The 27401-nt window shown below is 36.7% G+C and overlaps 1 protein-coding gene across 3 annotated transcripts; it reads right to left on the bottom strand.

The window, feature by feature from the left end:
* Positions 1-100: 100 nt before the first annotated feature.
* On the bottom strand, positions 101-27330 carry slc43a1b (solute carrier family 43 member 1b). 3 transcript variants are annotated; one of them, XM_055158657.1, is made up of 16 exons: positions 26559-27330; positions 24164-24356; positions 18215-18372; positions 17453-17636; positions 16940-16995; positions 16734-16810; positions 10461-10553; positions 7504-7637; positions 7121-7260; positions 6432-6572; positions 6289-6324; positions 5960-6092; positions 5093-5222; positions 4627-4700; positions 3435-3558; positions 101-2737 (listed from the first exon to the last, which is right to left on the bottom strand). In XM_055158657.1, the coding sequence occupies exons 3-16, from the start codon at positions 18366-18368 to the stop codon at positions 2531-2533; spliced, it is 1683 nt and encodes a 560-aa protein (XP_055014632.1). In that variant the 5' UTR covers positions 18369-18372; positions 24164-24356; positions 26559-27330; the 3' UTR covers positions 101-2530. The 3 variants fall into 3 exon arrangements, with proteins under 3 accessions (XP_055014632.1, XP_020788609.2, XP_055014633.1); XM_020932950.2 differs by lacking the exon at positions 26559-27330 and having other exon boundaries at positions 24164-25228; XM_055158658.1 differs by lacking the exons at positions 24164-24356; positions 26559-27330 and adding an exon at positions 19005-19079.
* Between the last annotated feature and the right edge of the window lie 71 nt (positions 27331-27401).

Raw genomic sequence — 27401 nt, 5'->3', positions numbered from 1 at the left:
TGGATGACCCAAATACAGAGGGATGGACAAAGCTGTTCAACCTCTTTGTTTTCAAAATTCTCAAAAAAAAAAAAAAAAAAAAAAAAAAAATTAATGGAGATTTTCACTTGTTTTTAATTTAAATTTCAGTCATACAACACAGAAACCTTTAATATCACCATTAAAACTGAATATAAGGCACATCTTATCATGAGACTTTTTTTAGCACATTGTATGTACTCAAGATGCATAAACATAATTTACACAAACATATTATTTGAGAAATAAATAGCCACCACAAAAAGTGACTTACAAACTACTTACATACTACTCCCACTTGTAGTATTACAGTATAATAATACAAAATAAATCATCAAAGTGCAAGAATCTGCAAGCTACAACTTCTTTATTTACAGCATCACACCAACACTCAACTGCACGCAACAATTGCAAACAACAAAAACATGTAACAATCACATGTAACAACATGCACAACATGTGACAACAACGGATAACAATAGCACGTAACACATGCACAAAATGTAATAACAACACATAATAACACGTAACAACACATAACACATGGACAAAATATAATAACATATAACAATAAAGTCACAGCATGTGAACATTCCTGAACCATGGCTTATGAATGTAGAAACTCTCTCCACCTGTGCATAATATAGACCGTATATGTATGGAACATGTGATTTTGTCTCAATACAATTGAGATCAGTGATGGTATGAGCACCAATGACATGTCTCTTAACTGAGTCTAAGTGCATGGACCCTTATCTATCAAAACCGTCGCCTGGGGTCCTGAATACACACTTTTCGAAGCTGTGAGTCTGGTCACCGATGAATCTTCCTTAGGTCAGATGGACCTGACCAGTGATCAAAACACTAAACTCTCAATCTGAGGTGAAAGAAATTTGAAATTGTATTTGTCAAAGTTGGCTGACCAATGAACTCCTTTGTTTCACAAAAAAAAACAAAAAAAAAAAAACTCTGATTGCATGATCATGTTTGGCTCTGTCTCAAGATGCGATAGAGGGTGTGGTGACCAGACTGAGTGTACTGTAGTGATATAAAGAAAGGTCCAAATGTGTTTTAAAGTTTGAATCATAAATTACACAATTACATTGATAAAGTCTGTGCCTGCACAGTCTCACTCAACCTGTTTCTGTTCTCCAGGAAAGCACCAACCTGAACATGAACTTTCTTTTAAACAATATTTATAGAAAAAGCTCAAAGCTGCTGGGAGAGAGTTCACAGTGAATGTTATAACTTGTTATTTCTTGTTTTGAACTCCTTATGACTTTGCTGAGAGACACTTAGTAAAAAAGACTAAACTTCTACCTTTGTCTGCAAATCTATGTTATTAGACCCCAAGAGATTTTTCATTAGTCCTGTATGTGTTATATATATAGGATCTACATTTACTACTAAGATGCTTCTGTTTATGGCTTTTTGAGGGCTTTTCACCATTCAATAGTCAATATTTTATTTTAAATTGTTAATCGATATGGCTACACTCCTCCTACAGTCTTCAGTCTGAAACCCATGGATAGCTACTTATACTAATACTAATACTAATACTAATACTTATACTAATACTTATACTAATACTTATACTAATACTGCTACTACTCAGACTACTCTGTTGATCATGAACCTTTTATTGCTTAAAGGTGTACTATGTAACTTTTCTGGTGGAGGGTTTCACCTGCTTTGAGACAAGGTGACGCCAAGTTACAGGTCAGATCTTTGCAGAGGCAAGCATGCGGACAGTGAGAACGTTTCACTGAATGTATTTTTCAACAGTAATCTTCCTATAATTGAATCAGTGTAAGCTAAATAACTGCCATACAGTCAAACATTCGAGAAAAAGCAATATAACTCCATGATAACCTGCAGGTGGCGGATACCCCAAAAAGTTACAGAGTGCACCTTAAAACGTTTGTTAAAGAACATATATTATGCATCATTTGTACCGATGGCCTTTAAACATGCTTTTGAGTATCTCTGCTTTGGTAATTCACTAAAGATAATAAAACCATGTACTGACCATTATTTTATAGACTTCAAAACTGCACAGGGTTTCTAACTGTGATGCAACAATCTTGGAAAAATTTAAACCACAAATTCTCTGAGGTTGTGAGGCCAAGGACTTTTTATGCAAATTACTGAAACCAGCACGAATGAAGCTAAATACAACTCCAGATATGTTTTTGATGAAGGAACACTGTCATAATATGTTTAAAAGCCCAACAAATACATTCAGCATAATATGTGTCCTGGACTTTGTAATACTGTAAGCCTTCACAAGATATTGCAGTGGTGTGAGAAATGTATACTGTTACATCCCTAACTTGTGTAATACTATTTTGTCAAAACAAAAGGTAGCCCGTATTTGTCCCAAGGCAGCATTTGTCTTTGCTTTTAAAACCAGTTGGTCAAGACTAACTCCTCACCAACCACCTGTAAGTCATTCATAAACTCAATATTTACTCAATAGAAAAAAGAAAAAAACCCCCAAAACATTACAGTCCTAAATCACATCTCCATTAGCAGTGTGGCCATTGGCTCGGACTTTGCTGTTTTCTGATTGGTGGAAAGGGTTGTTTTCTTGCTCTGATTGGCTGAAGAGATTTGAATCGCACTGCATTTTGGACTTGATGAGATTTCGTTTGTGGTAGAAGAGGTATCCCGGTAACAGGAACCCGGCCAATGAGAAAATGAGCAGGGCAAAATTTATCTATAAAGAGAAAAAAGAGGCAAGTCACTGCAATGAACCACAACCAACCTGTTTTTGAAACACTGCTCCTATAATGTGGACTTGTGTGTGTGTGTGTGTGTGTGTGCTGTGGAGAGAATGTTCTCTGCTGAGAACTTAATGTGAATGATACAGTCCTTTTTGTGATGATCTGGTCATTGTAAAGCCATTTCTTTGAATGTTTAATTTTAAGGACTATAACATCAGCCTGCCCACAACAGGTGGAAATTAGCACTTGTGCTACAACCTGGATACAATGCATCTCTCCTGTTAAGGTTAATGTACTGTCTGTGGTGTCCCTGTCTCATTAAATAAATAAACTAATCTAAAATATTCCCACACTATTTTACAGAGCTATTTGTGAATAAATCTACAACAATACATTTAAATAATCCTTATTATTGTGATAGCTAATGTTTTATGTTGTATTTTGTGATAATATTATATATTAAAAGTTTCACAGTGTAAATAAGGACTTTTCCAATATAATACATGGTAACTGTTTCAGAGCATAAACAAATCTGTGACTTAGACATATGGTATCACATGCTTGTGCATTGTGTCATTGCATCGACAGAAAAGTGAGTGCTTATTTGACTAGGGCTGTACCATTAGCAGAGACACAGTACTTTCTCTCTGTGTATCATATTTTACCCATAGACATATACTATGATTTTACCCAGTATGGATCTCCTCTGAGCGTGCCCAACATCAGGATGAACAAAGGCTGCTGCAAAAGAGCAAACGCTGCACTGATCATGGACTGCATCCCTGTCAGAGTCCCAAAGTGGTTGGCTGGATATCTGTGGACATGACAAACACAGAGAGACATGTCAATAGAGATGTTATTGCATTAGAATTATTCATGATCATTTTCACCATGACTAAACAACAGTGAAATCTTTAATTCACACTGATGTGTTAACATTGCTCATGTTATGTATTACCGCCTATATTCAATTTTATAAATGATACCAAAATGTGATATAAACAACACTGATTACATTTGATTCTAGTTAAAGGAACAATATTACACAACATTGACTCTTGTGAGCTGTAAGCCATGTTAGAATGTTGTTACCTCCTGAAAAACATACCTAGAGCTGTATTCTGTTTCATTCACACATGTTTGAATAACCTCAAAATGCTCTGTTGCACCTTGTGATGTCATATAGTGGTAGTGTTCAAGTTTATAGCTATGTACCTTTTACCTTTTACTAGTCTAATGTGGGTAAACTAATTATTGATTTGCCAGTTAATCTTGACTTCCCTAAATGTAGATGTTGTAATACAGTATTTTGTGATAATACTGTATACGAAAAGTTTAACAGTGCAAATGAAGACTTTTCCAATATAATATGTAGTATTCATATCAGCTTAAAGCAACCATGTGTAAGATTTTTATTCCAAAAACATGACCTATTTGTGTCCCTAGATACAAGGTAAAAATGTTCAAATCAAATACAGCATTTACTGATCGTAATTATGATTTATTCTTCATTACAAAACCAATGGACATGATGGCCAAGTAATTTATGTTATAATTTGGTGTTTTGGTTATCAAGATGATTATCCAATCAGAAAACAGAATGAGAAAAAGGGCGAACCATAGCACAAAGTACTTTAACAGAATTAACAACTTAAGCACCAAACTCTTATCTCAGGTAAAAGAAGTTACATATTTATTCTTAATCATAGGAGAATTTTTGTCATCCACATTTAAGAGACATGTGCAACAAATTAGTGGCTGTGGTTGGACCGTTAGGACAGAGATTTTTCATGCTCTGTGGTATGATTCCAGACTCTTCTGGATTCTAACAGACTGTGGAAGGGACTGACAGGTCAAGCAAAGTTTTGGTGGTTTTACTCACACTGCAGCATAGAGGCCTCCACAGCACGAGTGGATGAATCCTCTGACCACAGTATGCAGAACGAATGACACCATCTGACCAACAAGAAAATCAATTATTTTACTCAGGAAACACTGTCTATGTTAACTGGATTTAAAAGGTGCACTGTGGAACTTCTGTGGTCTGCCAACTGCTGTCTCCACGGACATGCAATAGTTTGTTGTCCTGGTTTATGGTTAATATCTCTGTAATTACTGGGTCTGTCATTCCACACACTTTTGTTCATATAAATGAACAAAAGTGTGAAAATATATTGTCATAATAACTTCAGAAAGTGGTACCATTATTCAACCCCAAAGTTATAATGTTGTCAGTTGATACTGTAGATAAGTTAAAAGCTATAATGTGGAATATTTCCGTGGAGATAAGGAGGTGGTGGACCCTCTGCTAGAAAAGTGACATAATGTAGCTTTCAGTGTTTTCTCACCTGAATGGGCAGATTATCGATGAGCGAAACGACCCCGAACATGACAAGGAGGAGGTTTGTAAAGATGAATGCTCTTATGGAATTGGTCAGTTTCTGGATCTTTCTGTCACGTTTTGGAGGATTTGATTGGCTAGAACAACAATTATATTAGTTTAGTATTTAGTAATTGATGTTGTGATGTGTTTTTTATGTTACCTTAAACAACTGATGCCCTTTGACCTCAGACTTAAATTCAAATTCCTCAACCACTGATTTGAATGGAGAATGAATTACTGTGGAGTCTGCATGGAGAGAAAGTACACGCTACTGCTGGAACTACAACTACTACTTTTACTACAACTAACTAATACAACTCCAACAACAATAACTACCACTAGTACTTATTACTACAACCACTCTAACTATACTGCTTTTGCTTTTCTACCTACTATGGCTACTATTATTAGTAAAAACTAATACTCCTACAACAGCAACAACTTATGCTGCTGCTACTAACAGAACAAAAACTACTGTTATTACTACTACTTCTAAGACTAATACTGCTAACTACTAATGCTACAATTTAAAATATGATCTTACCCAGGACTGAGTCAGAATTAAACCAGTTAGCAGACAACCCAACAGGAAACATGGCTCAGGTGGTAGAGCAGTCATCTTATAACCAGAAGGTCAGTGGTTAGACCCCAGCTCACAGCATAATGTATGAGTGTGCCACAACATTTATAGAAACATCTTACATAGTCTGAGGAGTGACTGGATTTTGTGACTGGAAGGGCATTATAAATCAAAGTACATAATAACAGTTGTACTATTGTCAATGTACTAACAATCACAATAAACCTTGATTTTTGACACACAAGTTTTTACCTCTTCAGAGTTTCTGGAGTTGCTTTCTCCTCCTCACACTCCTTCATCCTCCAGTCCATGATGTACCCAATCATTGGACACGTGACCAGGCACAGCAGCTGCATGGAACCGAACACAGACGAGTAGAAACCAACTGTAACAAGAGCAAACAGCCACAAGAGGGCAGCAGAGGGACACATGTTTAATTTAAGTGGATCCATTATCAAGGTCTAACAATAGCCCTGGAACTATTAGAAACTTCTTTGATACAACAAAAATGTACAACCTAGGAATATGTAATAATTGAAAAATACAAAATAAAATATATAAGTGGAATACCATAAACATACCTTGAGTCTCTGCCTCGTTCAGTACATGTTCTGAGGCTAAAAAACAAAACCAAAAAACACCACATAAAATAAAGTATTTCACTATTACTGAAAGTTCTAATATACACAACATTATAGTGGTATCAACTCTTAAAGTGTCATACAGTCTCCATGGGTGACAAGAAACTCCAACATCTTGTTCATGGCGCCCATAAAGAAGATGAGCCTGAGCTGAGTCATGGCCATCGTGATCAAGCTCCAAAGGAAGATGGGAGAGCAGACCGAGCGGCACAGGGGAACAGCATCTGGACAATCACAATAAAGAATATGTAATAACAACAACAACAACAACAACAGAGAGTTGAGAGTAAAGAATATGTTGAAGAATGTAAAAGATCAAACTTTTATATTTAGTTATTTTTTTCTGTTTCCTACATGCCATATGTCTTCATTCATAGTTTTGGCTACTTTCACACTGCAAGTCTTGAGGCCCAACTTAGATTTTTTCCCCAAATCAGATCTTTTGGGGAATTTAAAAAGCATTAAACTATTCCCTAGGGTCTCCTTAGTTAACAGCGACTTTACTCTGAGCTCCTCCTAATTTTTTCACTCACTTTCCTACCACTTTCTTTGCATCCAAGTTATTCACCGCAATGAGTTTATGAGCATGTTTCACAACTTGGAGAGGCCAGAGCGGGCACCCCACTGCTACCAACTAGCAGTGGATCTTGGTTTATGGGGATGAAAGACTTTGTAATTAGATGCAGACAGCATTATAGGATCTTTAAAAGTCAATTAAATTTATGTGGATGTGGTTAGTAGCTAATACACCTGTAAATAAAGTGTATCTTACTCTTTGGGGTGCTCTGTGAGTCTGAATGGTCCTGTTCCTGTCTGGAGCCCACAATTTCCTCAAACGTAGTGACTGGAGTGAAGTGCATGTCTCCGGTTTTAACGTCCTTCGTGAGAACGCTGCTCATCTTCACCTTCTTACTGCAAACAGTAACAAACCAGTAACAAAAGACATGAAGAAACAACTTCGAAAATACTAAAATGTATGTTAGTAAAACCTATGTTCTGAATCTAGAATATAACACAAAGAGATAATTAATCAAAGCATCATCAGATGAGACAAGCTCCAGGAATCAAACCCATCCACGGGAATTCCAGTGATGGAAAATGTGTCATGTGAACATAAAAGGTGTAAACATAACCTCTTGTGAATAAAATACTAACGTGTATCTTATATCCTCTGGTGCAGGGAAGGACTCCAGGGGCCAGTTAAGGAAACAGTTGATGAAGACAAAACAGGCGAGACCAGACCAGGACCACATGATGACCCTGAACGACACACCCGCATCGTAGATCAGCTACGGAGAAGAGAAGGGAAGGTGAGAAACAGAAAATCATCGAGAGGGAGGGGGAGAGAGAGTGAGTGACTGTGTATGTGTGTGAGAGACAGAAAGAGCGTCTGTGCGAGAGAAAGAGAGAGTGTGTGTGAAGGAGAGAGAAAGAGGAAGGGGGAGAGAGAGTGAGACAGAAGAAGAAAGAGACAGAGAGAGAGTGAGAATATGTGAGTGTGTGTGTGAGAGAGAGAGAAGGAGACAGAGGGAGGGGGGGAGATAGAGAAGTGTGTTTAAAGATAATGTAATATAAAGTCCCTATAGATTTTAGATATGCAGAACCTGGAGCTTTAATGTGTCAGGCTGAGTTGGGAAACAAACCCCTGGACGATTTCCAAGAAGATACAAGATACAAGTGGAGAATATATTAATACATGGATAAAACGAGAAAGAAACATATACAGTAATCTCCCAAATGAGGGAATAAAAGTCACGTTTCTGTACTTTTCTGGTTCTTGTGAGATACTTGAAACTCAGCCAAGACATTTTAAAGGTTCATTTTTGAACATTTGTGAAGCGCCGTTTACTGTTTTATTTTCCCAGAATCATACAGCTATTTGTCTATAATCTAAAACACAGACACAAGATTCTATTGTACTTTAGGGTCTACTAACCCTAAAAACTCAATTTAAAAAAAAATGTTGTTGTTGGTACAGGCCAATTCTAACGGGGAATGAGTATAGACAGTTTTGTGAAAAGCCAGTTAGTGCAATAAATCTCTACTGAACACCCAAATGGACTATATTTCATTGTTTAATTGACAATTGTATAGTTCACCTGAGTCAATAATATTTTTCCCTCTGCTATTCAGAACTGACTATAAGCTGCCTACTGGAGATCAGGAATGTTTAGGTGTTTGGGGGTCTGATGCCGAATATTTGAGATAGGAGGGGATTTTTTTTTTCTTGGGGGGAAGGGGAGAAGGTGGAAAGAGGGAAGGGGGAATGAGGGGTCCTGGGGTGAATGTAATTGAGGTAAATTACATCGTCTTCAGGTTCGCCATCGAAACAAAAGTGCAATCCACGCTTGAACCATCCACAGAAGTGAACACGTGGTTTGGTGTCTTCTGGCTCAGATGTTGTCAGTTTTGCTGGTTCTTCTTTGACCACATTGGGGCTGGTGTTGTAGGACACTTGATGGATTAGTAGAGCTTGTGAACATAAAGATTGTTTACTGTTCCTGCCCCAGTTTTTCTTTGCAGACATTTCTGTCACTGCAATGACATCTGTACAATCTTTGGTGTTCTTTGGTTGGTCTGTTCTTTCTCAATCAGGTGGGTGGCAAGAATCTCAGGCCCATTCTTTAGCGTTGGGACCTGGGTTATGTGAGGGGTGTGAACAGTGGGAAGATGTCTTGGTGGTTTCCATTCCACATGCTTTGGAGGTGGTTTGTCTTCACTGCGTTCTGCTGGAGTCTTGCAGTCACCTGACTTTCTTGGAAGATGTCTTAGTGGCCTCTGTTCTTTCAGTGGGCTCTAAGGATACCCCTCAACTAGGTGAGGAGGTTTCCACCAATTTTATCCACCATTTGTACCCTCCTCAGCAACCTGCCTGGATGGACTGTCCTCCCATGTTTTTAAAATTTTCCTGACTCAGGCTTTTTCTGTGGGTACAGGAGCTTGCACAAACTTGGTTTGGCTTTGGTTTCTCCTGTGAAGCCTCTGTTGTTTCAGTCTGTGCCTGGTTGATTTGTGGTATACCTCTCTCTGGTGGGTGGCGATTCCCACCCTTTCTATAATTTTTTCTCCTGCTTTTAGGATCTTGCCATGGCCGTGCTATCCTACTCTGTCTTCTCGACTGTGACAGAACAAACGTAGATTTCAGATTGAGGAACCTGCAAAGAATCTAAAACTTCTTTGAGGCCCTTCCTCCAGTGTTTCAGGGCAATGGCCTATAGCAGCTTCAACAAGCTGTTTGGGTGTATGACTCTTACCATAATGCTAGATCTTTTCTGGTTCTTTCTTCTTCCCATTGTGTTAAGTTTGTTATTATCAATAATCTTGATAATAAGTCACAAGTATGTGTAGTGCTCACCTAAAAGTGTTAACAGTTAGAGTCTTCTGCTTCTCTGTTTGTATCCGTCCACAAGTGCGTCAACTATTGAATGACCAGATTCTGCACCTGTTTCACTCTCACAGACAAAGTTGTGGAATGTCACACAAGCAAGATTCTTATTTGGACTGTCATGGCTTGCCATGGCAGTTGGATTTTCTTAGTTTTTGTTCTCAAAATAATAATAATAATAATAATAATAATAATAATAGGAAAATGTAAACAAAATGTAATCGCTGTTCGTTTGTTATTTTTGAATACTTTATGCATATTGTCCCTCATAAACAAATGAATGAACACTTTTTGATACTACTACTATAGTATCCTGCAGTCCCACCTATTGTTAAAAGCACAACAAAAAACTGATTCACATTACCTAGTATGGAAGTAGTGTGTGCGTGAATGTTAGTGATGGTTGGGGGGGGCCGAAGGCACAGATTGGCGGCCTCACCTCTGCTAGTCTTCTCCAGAGCAGCTGTGGCTGCAATGAAATCTTACCACCACTGTGTAAGGAGTGAATGAATAAGGCAGCAGATTTTAAAGCAATTTTAAGTGTCTGGAAAAGCGCTATACAAAACTAAAGCATTATTATTATTATGATTATAAATGATACTAGTAGAATTCTTATTGTAGTGGAGTAATGTTGTTGACTATTGGCTAAATACTGGTCCAGTATTTTGATGTAATGCAATACTGTGAATCACTAAGACAAACCTAATTCATAGGACTGTGGCTTTACCTTGACTCCGGGGAAAGTGACGGCAGATGAAGCATAGGAACCAATCATCAGAGAGAGAATCGTGGAGCGGATGTTTCCAAACATGTTTGGCAGCTGTGAGGAACAGAAACGCACACATAAAGCTGTGTGACATTGACAGTCAGGCATCACACGTTAGGTAAATAAAAATGTTCTGCCTTATGTCTGACAAACACATGGCCCTGTATTTATGGGTGCCCAAATGCTTTACCTTGACCCATACACTGGTATGTGTATGCAGTGTACACAGATACAGGAGGGATATAGCACCATAAGAAGTGCGGATTGAACCTTCAAACTTTGTGCGTATTAAGCAAACTGAAAAAATAAAAGAGATAAAGATCAAAGTAAAATTTACATTAAAAAGTCCTATATTTCACAAAATGGACTCTTATGAGCTTTAAGCGATGTTTTAATGTTGTTACCTCATCAAAAACATACCTGGAGATGTGCTTTGATTAATTTAAACATTTGTTTAGGTAATCCTTTATTATTAGTCTGTTCTCTGGGAGAAGTGTGCTTGAGAACATGTTTATTCATTATATTTTAGTATTAGTTCTCCCTGTCTGCAGTTGTTGTCAAGCACCACACAAGGGCAGCAAAGAGCCAACTACAAGCTGCTGAAGTTTTCTAAAATACACTTTTTCTAATTCCTCACCTAATTTAAATGATATTAACTTAATCATATTATAAATCAAATTACATCTTCTCACAATTACTTACTTACTTTTTCACTCAAATAATTTCTTGCACTGCTAGATTGTACTTGAGTAATATTAACTTTGAAGTAAGTTTATCCCACTAACTTCTGACTGTTGTTTTTTTTTTTTTTTATTACAGTTGAAATTAAAATGTTTGACGTTTCAAAGAGAGTATCACCTGTCATCTTCGTTTTATTGGATTGTAGAAGCCTTGCCTCTTTCTAGCATTGCCATGTGGAGTAGAGAGTATAGGAGAAGCATGAGAACATTTCCTGGCTGAACACATGTGAATTTTAGACCTGCGCTAAGTTTAGACTTAACCTGAAGAGGCCATGAAGCTACTGAAGCTACTGCACGTGTCTCTATGAGCTGTGTGTTAAACCAGGAATACTCCTAGACTCAATCAGGACTAAACAGGACTAAACAAGGAGTGGACTATATGCCTGCTAGGACTAAAACAAGGGCTAAAGCAGAACTTAAACAGAATTGAACCAGGACTGGACCAAGACTAAACAAGAACTGAGCCAGGACTGAGCCAGGGCTGAACCATGGCTGAACCAGGACTAATCCAGGACTAAACCAGGGCCAAACTAAACCAGGACAAAATTAAGACTAAACAAGGGTAAATTAGGACTAAACCAGGACTGAAAAGCAGGAAGGTTTAAAGAAACCACAACTGAAAATGATGGAGTAAAATGAATGAGTTTTGTCATTTGGGGGCAGTGGTGGAAGACTACTGACAATTTCAAATTAAAGTACAGTTACATGGCTAAAAGTGTTCAATCAAGTACAAGTGGTGTTGCCAAATTTGTCATATAATTAAAGCCCTAAGGTCCAGCCTGTAAGTGGCAGCAACATCTTTTTGTCTCCATGAAAATAAACAAAAGCCCTATTGTGGAACATTCAGGTAATAATATAACATCTCAACAGAGACATGGCTGACGCTCTCATGTGGCTGACCCTCCACTAGAAATGTTACAAAGTCTGTGCACTGGCCTAACTATGACTACCAATAATATTAAAATTCTACATTTTGACAATGAGACATCTCATGAGGGATAAAAATATTCTACAATGTTTCAGCGACAAAGCAATTCTGTAAGATAATTAAGGCCAGGCACGTTAACACATTAATTTTGCGTTAACTAATTAATTAATTATCGTGACAACTATTTTTCCACCGTTAATGCAGTTTTTATTTATTCTTTTATTGTAAACATCTGTTGCTCACTGGCTTTTACTTCGAAAAAGTCCATCATCAGCGAGCCTAGAATTGGTTACTGTTGCAGTGCTCACAGTAAACACCGAGAAAGAAAGTGAGATAAACAAACATGGAGGAAGGTAAAGAACTTTTACATGTCCATTTTCATTTTCATGTCCATTTTCAAGTTCTTCCAGACAGCGCTGTTGACACAGCCAAAGTCATTTGTAACACTGAAAGATTGAACTGGACTGAACTGGACATGGACTTTACAGACTAGTGCCCTGCTACTGTATAAAGAAATGCTGTTTGCACAACAGATGTGGCACTTTCGTTTACATTTCCAATAAAAGTGTGCTATATGCTACTTTTGAATTCATTAACTGGTTTTCCATATAACGTGATTAATCATGATTAATCACAGGAACTCATGTGATTATTATTATAAATTTTATAATTACGTAAATATGAAACCTTTTTTTCAGATTTGGATTATCACAACAAAAGTCCTTTTGCAGTTCCTTGAGAACACACACTTTTCCGATACTTTACAAAGACGTGAATCTGGTCACCCTCGAATGTCCCTGAGTTTAGATGCACGTGATTGACAGGCCATTCAGGGACATGCATGATCTGTCCATGTCAAAACAAATAAGGCTGCTTACAAGAAAAAAAAGAGAGAAAAAATGGGTCTGAATGACATTACGGATTTCTGCAGAATCAATGAGCGAAGCACTAAATTCTGTTAATCTAAGGTGAGAGCGATGTAACTTTATTCAAAATGATTGGGACTGGGATTTAGTTTTACATGACAGGAAACTATAGAGTATCAACACTGATATGTAAGTATTGGTGTTCGCCAGAAAATACTAAAACTATTGTAGAAACTAGATACTAATTTTACAAATATCAGTACAGGAAAAATAATAGGAGCATTCCTGAATAGTTTTAGAATTTGATCCATGGTTGGGGTGATAGATAACACCACATAGTAATATTGAAGAAACCACTGTTATGTGTTGAAAATTGAAAATCACATTATATTGACTAAACATGTGTTTATTTCCTTATCATGAGGTATTTAAATGGATATCAAGCATCAAGCATTTGCCTTAGTTTAAAATAGAGTTTGATATTTTTGTATCATGACAACAAGGTATACAATATGATTCAACTTGAGGTCAAGGTTGTTGTTGTTGTTCTCCATTCTTATCAGTCCTTTCTCTCCCTCCCTCTCTCTTTCCATCTTTCTGTTTCTGTCTATCCTGTCTCTCTTCTCTCCCTTGACTCATCTCCGCTCTCTCTCATTCTCCTTCTGACTCAGACTTTCTTTCCATTATTGTTCCTAATTCAGGTTTGGTGATATTCTGCTGAATTTGGGCAGAATATAAAGTGGGCTAAGGAAGTGTGACGTCACAGCATTCGGATCCAGCCACATGAAGCTCACAATGCTTGCAGGTCCATATTAGAAATAGGAATTTATTTCCTTACAAAATAGTGAAATAAAAACACCAGGATCATAGAGCGAATTAATATGAACATTTTAAGACCAAAATGATGAGGCTCACAGCAGCAGTAACAGAGACACGGGGTGACAATTTTCCAATGTAATTTCAATTGGAAACAGAGTTGAGGGAGCTAGAAGAGTCTCTGTGAACACTTTCTATTTGAAACGCAGCTTCAAATGGGTTAGCTATGTCCATTTATCTATGGGGCATACTGAACTTTGTATTTGGGGTGATTTGTGCCTATCTGAGCAGTCTTTAATTGCTTATTTTAAAGATGTCATATTGCCACCAGTATATACAAATGAGCGTGATGTGCAACTATCCATCGGAGGTGCACGGCTCTTTTTTGTGATGATGTTTACAGAGACAACAGCTCCCACTGGGCAATGCAGTTTTCTAATGCAGATTTTCTTATTTTATTTGAGATCTAAATGTTCAAATGAGAACACAATGATAGACTGGTTTAATAGATTATAAGTGCATATCAGACACAAGTACAGTACTGCTGAAGTAAATTTCTAGTTGTGAATTTTATTAACTGACATTGGCAATAAAATATATTCCAATTTATTCATCTTGATTTGACTGTGCAGTAGGGATGTAACAATAACCAAAATATTGTGATTTCGTATCGTCAAACTTCTAACAGTAATATCATGGATCACAATATATCGAATTACAAGTCTCTTTGCTTAAATTAAGAGTTATGGTGCAGCAATAGCTAAAAAAAAAAGAAATAACAGTTCTAAACACTTTTAAGTTTTAGTTCTTTGGATTAAGTCTTGTCAAGGCATTTTATGGAAGAAAAAGTATCATATTCACTCTTTTGTTAGTCTCCACAAAATATCGCAATAAATATTATACCGTGAGATGTAAATCCTGAAAATATCGTACCGAGATATTTGGATATTGTTACATCTCTAATCATGAGCCTCCCCACCATATCGTGAGCTTTCCCACGATATTGCAATAAATACCATGAGGTTCATACTGTCGCAATATCATATCGTGAGACTTGGATATCGCTAAACTCTACTGTGCAGTGACATGCTGGGGGTGTACTGCATGTCTGACTATGGTGGAATATTTAGAAGTTAACATGACGACAAAATACACACTGCCAGCTATGTTTTAAAATGGTGTAAAAGAGACAGAAAACTAATTTAAACACATTTTCAGGAGCCTATGATCAATATGAGCATTCATAGTTGTGTTTAGATGTTTTCTATTTCTATTTTCTAGAAAAAAGATGAGAGTGTCTAATTGGTAAACTGTTGGCTAATGCTACCTCGATTGTGACTGTGAGAAGGACTTTAACAGTAAATTAGCTCACCTGTTGTAATTCTAACCAAGTCAGTTCTTTCTAGTCAAACTGTGCTAAGAGAAAATTCAAATTTAAGTCTAATTTGAGCAACAGACCTTCAGAAAGAACACAGTTGGCTTCACACGCCCAGAGCATGTTGATGACATCAGCTGTAGTATCAGTATCTGTCCTTATTTAACATCACGCAACAGATGTATTACCACTTCTATCTGATTATATTATCATGTGTGACCTTGTGTGTATTAGGCATTTCCGTCATGGATCAATAAAGTAAGTCTAAACTGAAGAAAACCCCCCATGGATTCTTCTAAATCTAGGTAGTCATGCGTAGGTCAACAAGACAAATCAACAAGACAAATCAACATCAATGTCCCACAACAAACAGTGGACTCAGATGACCATGGCCCGGACACAAGCCAGGTCAGGAGCTGTTTAAATTTACTCCGTGGGTAGAGGTGTGATAAGGCTGAGAATCTGCACAGAACATAAGAGAGGCGTGGGTCTAACTAAGGCTTCTGATTGGCTACCAGACACATGGCAATATTTAGAGCAATCGGAACAGAACACCTTTAGGGACCTTAGGCGGTTGTCCCTGTGTCCCTGGGATTGCTATGCTCACAGTCATCAATGCTTTCCAAAACACACACAAATAAGCTGCAATCTACAAGTTGAACAAGAAACCACTGTCACTGTAAAAGGCTGATGTTTATAAACTTTTCACCGTCATCATTAAACCCTGAAGACGCTGTAACTGGTTTTTATGGCCTTGAAAAAGTGAAAAACAGAACTAGTTCATTTTTGCTGGTCCAAAGGTATACCAGACTTACCTTATGCATTCTAAGCATCCTAATTTGTCACTGCAGTTTATAAGTGTGTTTCTAGTGTGCTAACAGTGTACATCCTAGTTTGCGATAAAATTTTTTGTTAGATGCATACAAGAGATGCTTTTATTCAAGGCAAATTTGACTTTGTACATATTTTTTTTGTTTAATTCAACAGACATTTGAAACCTTTCGCCACACTGCTGTTTTATAATTGCCTGTGTCTGCTTCTGATTTATGTGATTGAAATTTGGCTTAGTCAGTCAGGCACTCTGTATCAAAATAAACATGACTGCTTATGAGGAAAATACATGAATATCACAGGGAACTGAAAAACTCAGATCAACTTTTAAGAGAAGTTAGATTTTGTTCAAAATGATGGATGACTCATAAGCTCCTAAAATAAAGTTGTAGCTAACATTGAAAAAGTAATTGAAAAACACATTCTTTTTTGGTATAAACTGTCACAGTTGTACTCCTGATGCACTAAACTGTATCATGTAGATGCAACATTCAGGGGCAGTACTGAACCATCTCTGTACCATTCTTTGTTGTTCCCTTTGACAGAGAATAAAAAAAAAAAAATATATATATATATATATATATATATATATATATATATATATATATATATATATATATATATATATATATATATATATATACATATATACATACATATACATATATAAAATCTTACTGTGAGTGACGTGAAGGTCAGACATATTCCGCCAAAACCGTTGAATGAAACAGCAAAAAAAATGAGCATAGAAAGAACTGAAAACAGAAAAATAATACAAAATAAACTGAAATCATTTAAAATATTTGAAATGTTCATTATTGGTTAAGGTCAAACTTTGTCTTATTTATATTCCGTATTTTAGAAAGCTTACAATATATAGTTACCTTCAGGCTTGTACGTTGCTGTAGCGATCATTGCACAAGATGCTGCAAAACATGAACTGAAAGAAGCAAAGTTTATGTAAAACATTTTCTGTGGTGTGAAAAAGCAATAAACATTAGAAGAAGTTGGTCAAAGCATATCTGGAGCTATGCTTTGTTTTATTCTTACAAGAGTAAATCTGCATAATTAGCTCCAGTTCTCTTGTGTTACATCACAATACTTTGTTCTACTGACCCAGACTGTGTGGTTCTCCTTATAACATCATCATGACTGTCTTTTTTTTTGTTTTGTATATGCATTTATATAATGTGCACCAGTAGAAAGCAAATCCTTGTGGCTACTGCTGGCAACCATGACATTTTGTATGATCCTGTGTTAATAAAGAGTTAGGTCAAGTAAAATGACTGTTGCTCATTTTAGTTGTAATGTATCCAGTCCAATACTCTAGTCATTATATATCTCAGGTTCCATATTGGGCTGACTCCTGCCCCACCTAGGAGAATGACATCACCTACCTGCCGATGAGTCTGAGTGGGCGTGGTCCAAACTTGTCCATTAAAATTCCCAGAGGTAAAGTGGCGGCGCTGAGGAGAAATGATCCGATGGTGAAACCCAGATTGAGGATCTCTTCCTGCTCCACACAGCTCGCATACTCCCCGCTGTGCTCGGTGGAGTGGTTAGAGGGTGCTGTTCCATTCTCTGAAAGGAAAGAAACTAGTAAATTGCTTTCTGTGTATTATTACATTATATATATTAAAACATTTATCTTATTGGAATGTAATGGTGCGGACGTCGAGGTCTCTAAATGGACATGTTTCACGGACAGATTATTTCATTCTTTAAATTAAAATCTTGTTGTTATAGATTTTGGAAAACTAGTCACTATCAACACACATTAAATTAATTAAAGTTAAAGATGCACAACGGAATTTCACTGAAAACAATTTACTAAAATATTTAATAATGTTTCACTTTAAGTTTTGACACTTTGAGTCCCCATTCCACTAATCAAACTAATGCATATCACATCAGGTTTGTGAAGTTGTGTATAGTTTTGCATCCAGCTTTTGTGACAAATGGCATTGTGGGAGCATGGATGACATAGGCTTGTGAGCTGAGCTTTGCTTAGGATCATACTGCTTATTGCGAGAGATTGCAAAATTACTCAGACGTGTATGGGTGACATATAAAACCACTTCAGGTATATTTTTGGTAGAATGACCCCCTTTTTAAAGAATGACCAAACCCTGAACGTTACATATATTCCTTCAGTGTACCGATGCAGATGTGTGAGTAAAATCCCTCGTTCTTGAGCATGATGAGCAGAGAGCCCCAGCCCAGCAGCACAGCAGAGCACAGCAGGTTTTCTATGATCGCTGTGACCGCCATCCACCAGCGCCTTCGATACGCCTGCGCCAGACTCGGAGCCATTCTCCTGCAACAACAAGTATAACAGAGGAAGGGTGAGCAACAATATCAATACTGTATATTGTGATACTAAATTTAATGATACAGTGTCACAAACTGCAATAATGTATTTAAATTGAACAAAATAATCAAAACTGCACTTGCAGCTTTTCCGGTGGAGGGTCAAATGCATGTCTCCATAGAGATGTTATTGCTTTGTCTGGAATGTTTCACAGTATGGTATTAAACCTTTCTTTACCAATGCCTCTTCTTATTTTGGAGCTATAAAGCCACCTGTAATTTAATAAGTATAAGGTAGATTTGTTTAATGTCATACTGTGGAACAATCCAGGCAGAGCAATGACATATCCATTGAGACAAGAAGGTGATAGAACCCCCTACCCAGTGCACCTTTAAATTAGCTCAAAGTATAGTACTAGACAAAAAGCCCACCAATTATAATTACTGCAAAATACCATTTTAATAATTAAATATAAGAGTGTGCTAAAATATGCAAAAATATTTATACATCAGCATACTAAATTTCATGATACAGTGTTGAAATTGCTGCTGTATCAATATATCATCACTATATATTCTAACATTTCCATGAACACAAGCAGGTGACAGACATTACCCACCAGTTACAGTTAAGTGTACCTTTAAAGTCTGAGAAATGCCTGACGCCTTTAGCCATGTCATGAACATATAAAGCAGGATTTTAGTTACTTAATGAGATGTTTGGTTGCTTTTAGATTTTAGAAAGGTCTAATGTTACATCCTGGTGAGAGAAATAAAATAGTTTAGAGCAAGTGAGTTGTGCAGATGCATTTTTTTTTATTATTTTTTTTTTATTTTGTATTACCTGCTCCGATCCTCCAAACTTGTTTTAAGATGTTTATGGGCGTGTCCTCTCCCTTACTCCCAGACAAGGACACAAGAGACTTTTTTTTATATATATATATAGATAACACTGTGCTTTTCCATGAAACATCCAAAAGGTCAATTCACAAATATGACTATTTCTTTTATTTACTACACCCATAAACACACCATTTTGCAACAAACATCTGCATTGGACCATGTAGCTTTATTCTCCTTGACATGTAATTACTTTACCAAGAGCGTTCCACAGCATGGCAATAAATTTATCTATATACCCATAGATTAAGTTACAGGTCAGGTCTGTGTAGAGACAAGCCCACTCAGAATAAGAATAGTTTGGAGCAATAAAACATCAGATGCAAAATAGATTAATGCCATACTGTGGAAGATTCTAAGGCAAATTAATAAAATCTCCTTGGAGACAGGTTAGTGGCAAACCCTCCATCAGAAAACTTACACAGTGGACCATTAAGGATGTTATTTTTAGCTCTTCTCCTGTATTAACTATGATTGCCCTATGTAATGTTGTAGTGTCATCTGAAACTCAGCAAAAGAGGAAACCCTAATATGTAAATGTGCTCCTCTCTGGAACAGGTCCAGTCTTACTCAGAGTTAGACATATTACGTGAATGAGACAACTGCGGTCAGAAATAGAATGGTTTTCTGGCCTCTCTGACATGCATCTGTCCGGGGCAGTTAGGCCTGTGACCACTTTAGGCTCAAATGACCAAAGCATGGACTATGATCAGTGAGTAAAGCTAATGCAAGATTACATCAGCAACCCCGCTCATTTAAACGACTGAGACTTACTTTTAATGTGTTGTTTTTTGTTTTTTTTTTGTTTTTTTGATACTTTGCAGATGATGTCATCAACATTCCCTGGGGATGTGAAGCTAACTGAAAGCTAACTCTGTTTGACTTTTTTATTTTAACACAGAAAGAACCAGAAAGAGTTGGCTTGGTTGGAACTACAGCAGGTGAAATGATTTGTGCTGCTCTCTCACGCATAAAATTACAGTCACAAGCTAACTAGTATTAGCCTGGAGTTTTTCAGTTAGTCACTCTCAACTTTTTGTTGTAAATCAAACCCCTAAACAGGACCATAAATGCTTGTGTTGCTCACAAACTCCTGAAAATGTGTTTTTAAAATCCATTTTGTATTTTCTCTTGAGTTTTCAGAGCAGTGATGTCACTACCAAGTATCAATTGTTCTGTTCTTTTAAATTGTTTTATTGAAGCTTTGTTGTTACTTTAGTGAAGCATATTACATTATCTGCTTGAGTACAGATGGTTAGTTTTAGTGAATACACAAAATTTAAATCATATTGTATCGATACTAGGGTGTTCTACATGTATCTCTATTGACAGAATATTCAACAGTTACCATGGTAACACAATGCACATAATATCTTAATAATAATAATAATAATGCATCAGTTTTATATAACACTTTTTTGGACACTCAAAGACGCTTTACAGAGCATCATTCATTCACTCCACACTCAGTGGTGGTAAGCTACAATTGTAGCCACAGCTGCCCTGGGGCAGACTGATGGACGCAAGGCTGTCAATCTGTGCTATTGGCCCCTCCGACCACCACCATCACACACACCACTTTCATACTAGGCAATGTGGGTGAAGTGTCTTGCCTTGCAACGACAGTTTTTACAAATGGGTCCACTGTGGCACCTGATTATCCCAGTAGTCTCCCATCAAAGCACTAACCAGGCCTGGCTTTGCTTAGCTTCTGATATCTGATCTGATATGGCTACTAAAAACTGCCAAAAATGCTTTAATAGTCTGAAAACTCAAGAAAAAATACAAAATGGGTTTAAACAAAACATTTTCAGGAGCCTGGGACCAACACAAGTGTTCATGGTCCTGTTTAGGGGTTTTCAACAAAAAGTTGAGAGTGACTAACTGAAAAATGTGTGAGAGACTTGTTTAACAGCACAAATAATCTCACCTGTTGTAGTTCCAACCAAGTTAGATCTTTCTGGTCAGACTGTGTTAAAATAAATCTCAGATTAAAGTCTAATTTGAGTAACAGAGCTTCTAACAAAGCAGTGCTTTCAGTTAGCTTCACATCATGAGAGAATGTTGATGGCATCAGCTGCAAAGTATCAAAAGGGGCTTCGAGAATGTGTTACCCAAATTAAGGTCAATGACTTTAGAGGTCTACAGTCTATTTTTATACATATATAAATTATCTGAATTAGAGCTAAAATGACTAACCAAATTAAAGTGGATATGGCAGGTTAAACTACTCCTTTTACAAAAACATAATTAACATCATTATTTTTAAGATTTTCCAAAAAACCTTCACTAGTTTTTCTTAATATTTCAAACAAAAAATTTTGAATTTTACTTCCATAGAGTTAATTGCAAGACTTACCTAGCAAACATTATGTCAATAAAGTCAATAAACTTAACCATGTGTATTTGTATGTGTGTACGTATGTGTATTGATTAGACTAATTAAACCACACCTTCATATAAATTCTCAGCATTAAGCATTCCACGTCAATCAGAGTTAACTAACTGCTGTGCGCTGTATTTTCTATGAAGAGTGACTTAATTTCATACTCAGTAGATGTAATTACAAGTATTAAGGTTCAGCAATATCAACAGTATTTTTTATAATCCGTTAATACTAGTTAACTAATACGCTTATGTATTTCTAATTTTCTTTTGTCCAGACACAGTTAATATACCAAACCAAAAACCTGAATTTACAGATTCGTAATTCTAAACTTAATCCTGAAAAACTGGATGTGTTTTAGTAAAATTTTAGGTTTAAAGTCACTTTGTTTAATCAAAAACCCTGTTCCCTCGACTGGGGCAGCTCAGGTGAATAGGAAACTGTTTAAAGGTTGTCTGCCATGGTTGCAATTGAACATTAAGCCCCATCAGTGGATGAAATGCAGAGTTTTCAAGAGAGAATCCCAGTCTGTTTTAGAATTTAGTGCTACTTCCTGTATTTTTGATCTTCTACCCTTTTTTCCACAAACTGCCAATTAACTGATGAAAAACTTCAATAAATATTTTCTACTGGTTCTACCCCACCAAACCCAGAAATAATAAAAAAAAAAACATGAAAACCTGTCTTATGCATTTTAAACACTGCTATTAATGTAGCAGTGTTTAATCGCACTGCTACACACACACACACATTAACTTTTGTGATCACCCTGTCTTTTCACCACATTTGAGTTACAGGAAGGATTGGACAAACTTGGTTGCCGATTTTTCAGCAGAAGTTATTGTTTACATTGAAAAGTGTAAATACAGATGATGCAATGGTCTGTCTGACATAGTTCTGGGGGGAGTGACTGGAGCTCTGTGGTGACACTAAAATAGCCTGTACACAGCCCATGTACACGTGGAGCTCTGGTACATGAGTGGACAGTAGCTGGAACCATAAATCTCCCTAAGGTGAAAATATGCACCCATTAAACGTGCTGTAGTTTTGAGCTGGTGTGTGAATAACAATAGAAGCCGAGGTTAGAGTTGCAAGGACATATTTGCTAATTACTTTGTTGTTGTACTGTTGTAAATATTTATCATAGTTTTATACCAGTTAAGTGTCAGTCCAAGAATACAGGGAGTAGAGGAGTTCCAAAACAGAATACTCAATCCAGTGGTGGAAAGTATTAAAGCACTGTATTTAAGTAAAGTACACATACCTACATTTTATACTTTAAAACATTTTAAAGTGGATATTGTTACTGTTACTTCACTACATCTGAGAGCAGGTATGTGTATTATTACTCCTTTCGATTTCTACTACTATCTGTGCTACTCCTTTCTACTCTACTACATTTCTGAATTGGAGTATTTTTGAAGTATTTTTTTACTATTATTTAAGACCTGCTGAAAAGGCTGAGGCGTGATTTTTTTTAACACGTTATATACAAAAATATTCAAAGAAAAGCTAGAAAAAAATTCAGTTGTTCTGCTGAACAAATTTCAGCACAAATCTTTATCAAAATCACTACGTCTGAAGCTTTATTAGATCTCAGATTCACCAAATTAAAAACAAGTAGAAATAATATTCAAGAGTAGTAAATTAGTGTCCCACCTATAGTAGTCTATCCTGTTTTACGCACTTTTAGAAGACCAAAGACAAGATTTACAAATGATCAAAGATTGGGAAATCACAATTCCCAAATCTGGATTACAGTACTGAAATATTCAAAATTCCAGTAAATTATTTCCGTAACCACAATTGCCCTGGGGTAGGCTACCCAAAGTGTGGTTGCAAATCTGTGCCATAAGTCTATCTACAAACCATACATTCAGTGATCTTGCCCAAGGACACAATGGCAGTAATATGCAGTGTGGGTGACTGCTCTAACAACTGACCCAATATTTTTGTTTGTGTTTTGTTTTTGGTTAATACTATGTAAAATGTAATACATATTTCAGTGATGCTGTGTATTTAGAAAACGTATTGTAAATGCAAGTTCACAGAGACTTACTTTGGAATGCCCTACAAAAGTTAAAGGAACTAAGTATCTTTTCTAGTGGAGGATGAGACACCAGCTCCTCTCCATGGGGATGTTCTTGGTTTGCCTTGAATATCACACTGTATTGTATAAATCTATGTCCATGGAGTCAAGCCAGGCAATTTATAGAGAGGACGCTCATGGTAAGAATGTTTTAACTGTATTTTTGAGCAATTAAACATATGCAATTAGATAAGTTTAATGCCATACTAAGAAACATTCTAGGCTTAGCTCCATGGTGGCAGACTCCTCACCAGAAAAGTAACATAGTGGATATTTAAATGAACATACACAGACACACATATGGTTCAAAACTACAAGCAAAGCATAAGCCGTAAACTTAAACTAGAAGGAACTTTTACTTTGAATTGGAAAACTATTACCACACCCATAATATCTAAGCAAAAGTTTATGATCTGATCTTACCTGTTAGCAGTGTCTTGTTGTGAAACCTGTGATTTCCCTGTGTAGATCCTTGATTGCAGCAGTAGCAGAGTGGCTCCATGCAGCAGACGCGTGGAAAAGACACATGGACTTTCTCTCCTCTGACCAAAGCAGTGTGTCCAAATAAGGAATGACCCGCCCCCTCCACTCACACTGGACACAGAGAGGAACTGTACTGCAAATGAATAGGAGTAGTGGTTAAATAATTTTACTATCAGCCAGGTCCAGAGGACTCTATCAGACAGTGGACACATCCTGCACTTTGAGTTCATTCTTATGCACTGAGTAATGACATACAGAACTTTTCAATGCAAGCAGAATATGTAGAGGAACTCCTTTGAACCTGTTGAAACATATAAATGATGAACTGGAGGGCAAATGGAAAAGGAAAGGAAAATGTGTGTGTTTTTCTTTATGTTTCACTGTAACTGTGGTATTTTCAGGAGCATTGTGCTTGTATGTGGGTGATGTGTGAGCTGCTCCCCTTGTCCATAAAAAATGTCTCCTACAAGATGCCAATAAAATGAAGGAATTAACTAACTAACTAACTAACGAACTAACTAAAGAAACTGACTAATTAACTAACTAACTACTATTATATACCATAACCAACATAAAATTATGAAATGACAGTCAATTAGGGGGTGATCAAGGAGGTGAAGTAGTCAAGAAGAAGAAGTAGGTTTTCATCTGTTTATTTATCTGTTCACAACATAACAAAAGATTATATGTTACAATGTCACAGTGGTTCAGTCTGGAAGTATTTCTGAATTAGTACAATCTAATCAATGTTGTCTGTAAACCATAGTTGTAGTCTGTTAATACATAGGAATAATTAATATATTACACAACTAGATTTGTGTTCGCTACATTTGTGCATCTTCTCAGTTCTTTGCTAACTACTACCTGGTTTTAGCAGATTGTAGTTAGTAACTGGAATGATGACTAAGCTTTTTTGCTATATTTTGTTATTCCAACAACAAAAAATGTTCGATCCGTACCACCAAACCCGAAAGTACTAGAAATGGCACATGAATTTCATAATTTAATCATTAGGGAAAATTGGGCAATAATGGGTTAGGGCATAGCAGCACTTGAAATATTTCTGGACCAATACACATATCACATTCATAAAATTGGAATTTAGGTAGGCCAATATTCCTGATATATAACCTGATAATTAACATCAAGGTTGTGCAGAACATGCAATGTCAACTTGTGAAAAGTTGGCTGCAGTCAACCAACACTTCCTGAAGAAAACTACAATAAAGGAAATAATTAAAAGAGAGATTTTTGTTTTACTAATCAGAATACATTTCCTGTCTTATTTCATGTAAATGAAGACAGATCTGGAATCTAGAGTATATCTGAATTACACAATAACATTTCCTTTTTTCTACTGTTCTGCACTGATGCTGATTCCTTTGAAACCAAGAATAATGTCTGTAAAAAAAGTTAAAATACAGTTTCATTCTAATTACTAAAGACAACCTGTGTTGTGCATTAACAGGGCCCATATTACACAACTTTTTGATGCTGTAATGTTTCCTCATCACAAACATAGCACAGTGCACCTTTTCTGTTTCTGGTGTAATCTGTGGGGCACCTTGGGGATAAAGGTGGATGGTTCAGCTGGACCAGAGTGCACCTGGTGAGCCTATGATTTTTACCAGTGGGCAGGAGAGGCAGTAAATAGGCCTGAACATGTAGCCTTGTTGTTTGTGTAACCAAGGAAATGTACTTTTGTTTTTATTTGTGAACTTCACCAAATGCTTCATTGAATTAATTTTCTATGGTTATTTCATAGTTTAAAGCAGATTTTAGCCTATTTCCCAACATTATTATTGTGTTTCACATTTTGCTTATACTGTCCCTTTCCTCGTGTGCCGTGCAGCAGCGCCTCCCTCAGTCTGTGCAATGCTACTGAGGAGGGGACTGATGAGCTGTGTGCATAGGGATGGTCCTTACGCAGATAAAGCTAAGGGTTATCGGATGTGCACCAACACATTAGACTTTTAATGAACAGACACACACCCGTTACATTTGCCTACAAACTTGGAATAAATCTCGGAAAAAGCATCTCTGTTATGTTATGTTACCGCTTTGTTTGTTAGTTTTCATTGATAAACAACGGTGGGTGGTGTTATAATTTTTTGGGGGGAGCACATAGGCCAAAATTATAAATATTCATTATAAATATAGGTATTAGATATACTATAGGCTATATAGTATTATAACGAATACCATCAACAGCTCATTTACACACAATTTAATTATTAACACTTTAACACTAGTTAACTCTTAATACTATGACACAATTTACCTGTGAGGCTCTGTTCTCAGATTTGCCCCAAACTAATGACAACAAGCCTCTTACCTTCTCCAGGGGACTGATGCAGAATATATCCTCTATCCTTTGTCCTGTTGGTTATCTCCAAAAGAGTATTGTCCAATATGAGGAGATCAAACTGGTCCAAGTCCTGGTCCAGACAGGTCTGCGATGCGAGGTACGGGAGCTGAATGCAAAAGCTGGCTGTAAAACTAGTCTTAATCCCACTCCCCACCAGTGCATATTAGCACTATACTGTGTGGTTTCAACTGCATTGGGGAAAAATAAACAAGCATACTGACATATCCCCAAATTGAAAATTTCTACTGAAAAAAAAAGTAAAAGTTAGCTGTTAACTTGAAAACTTCCACTACATGATGTCACAGGGAAGAACAAAGCATCTGGAGATTTGGAGATGTAGACTAATAATAAAGGTTTACTTAAACATGTGTGGATGAAACAAAATACAACTCTAGGCATGTTTTTGAGGAGGTAACTAATGACATTCTAACATGGCTTAAAGCTCACAATTTTGTGCAATATTGGACATTTAAAACATCTTGTGGACATCTTACCTGCTACTACTATTACTACCACACCCAGTGTTTCCCTTTAATAGAATAGACAATAGCTGAATACCTGAAAATATAAAAAGGGTAAAAATTGCATCAGCTGGTACTTAGTGGGAATAGTTTGAGGACCACTGATACAGATGTTAGTTTTCATTCTCAAGAAATATATTAGAAAATGTGGCACTGACTTTGAGAGGAAATATTTGTTCTGCAGTTCAAATACTCCTCAGTGCATTCCTGAAGCTGTGCTTTAGATGAGACCGAAACAGGAATATAGATTACTGTGGTAGACCTACAAAACTTCAAGCAAAGGAAATTA

Source organism: Boleophthalmus pectinirostris, unplaced genomic scaffold (genome assembly GCF_026225935.1).
Source record: "Boleophthalmus pectinirostris isolate CB_2022bp ecotype Guang Dong unplaced genomic scaffold, ASM2622593v1 HiC_scaffold_22, whole genome shotgun sequence".
Classification (NCBI taxonomy): Eukaryota; Metazoa; Chordata; class Actinopteri; order Gobiiformes; family Gobiidae; genus Boleophthalmus; species Boleophthalmus pectinirostris.
The sequence above is the reverse complement of the archived record's forward strand: the minus strand, read 5'-3'. Positions and strand labels throughout refer to the sequence as shown.

What these genes read in the sequence shown, in the direction of transcription:
- slc43a1b (XM_020932950.2), bottom strand. Translation starts at nt 24,453, where the DNA reads ATGAACTCAAAGTGCAGGATGTGTCCACTGTCTGATAGAGTCCTCTGG. An exon ending in GAACGAGGCAGAGACTCAAG is followed by an intron (nt 6,093 to 6,288) that starts GTATGTTTATGG and finishes CTCTTGTTACAG; the next exon opens with TTGGTTTCTACTCGTCTGTG. An exon ending in TCGATAATCTGCCCATTCAG is followed by an intron (nt 4,701 to 5,092) that starts GTGAGAAAACAC and finishes CTTGTTGGTCAG; the next exon opens with ATGGTGTCATTCGTTCTGCA.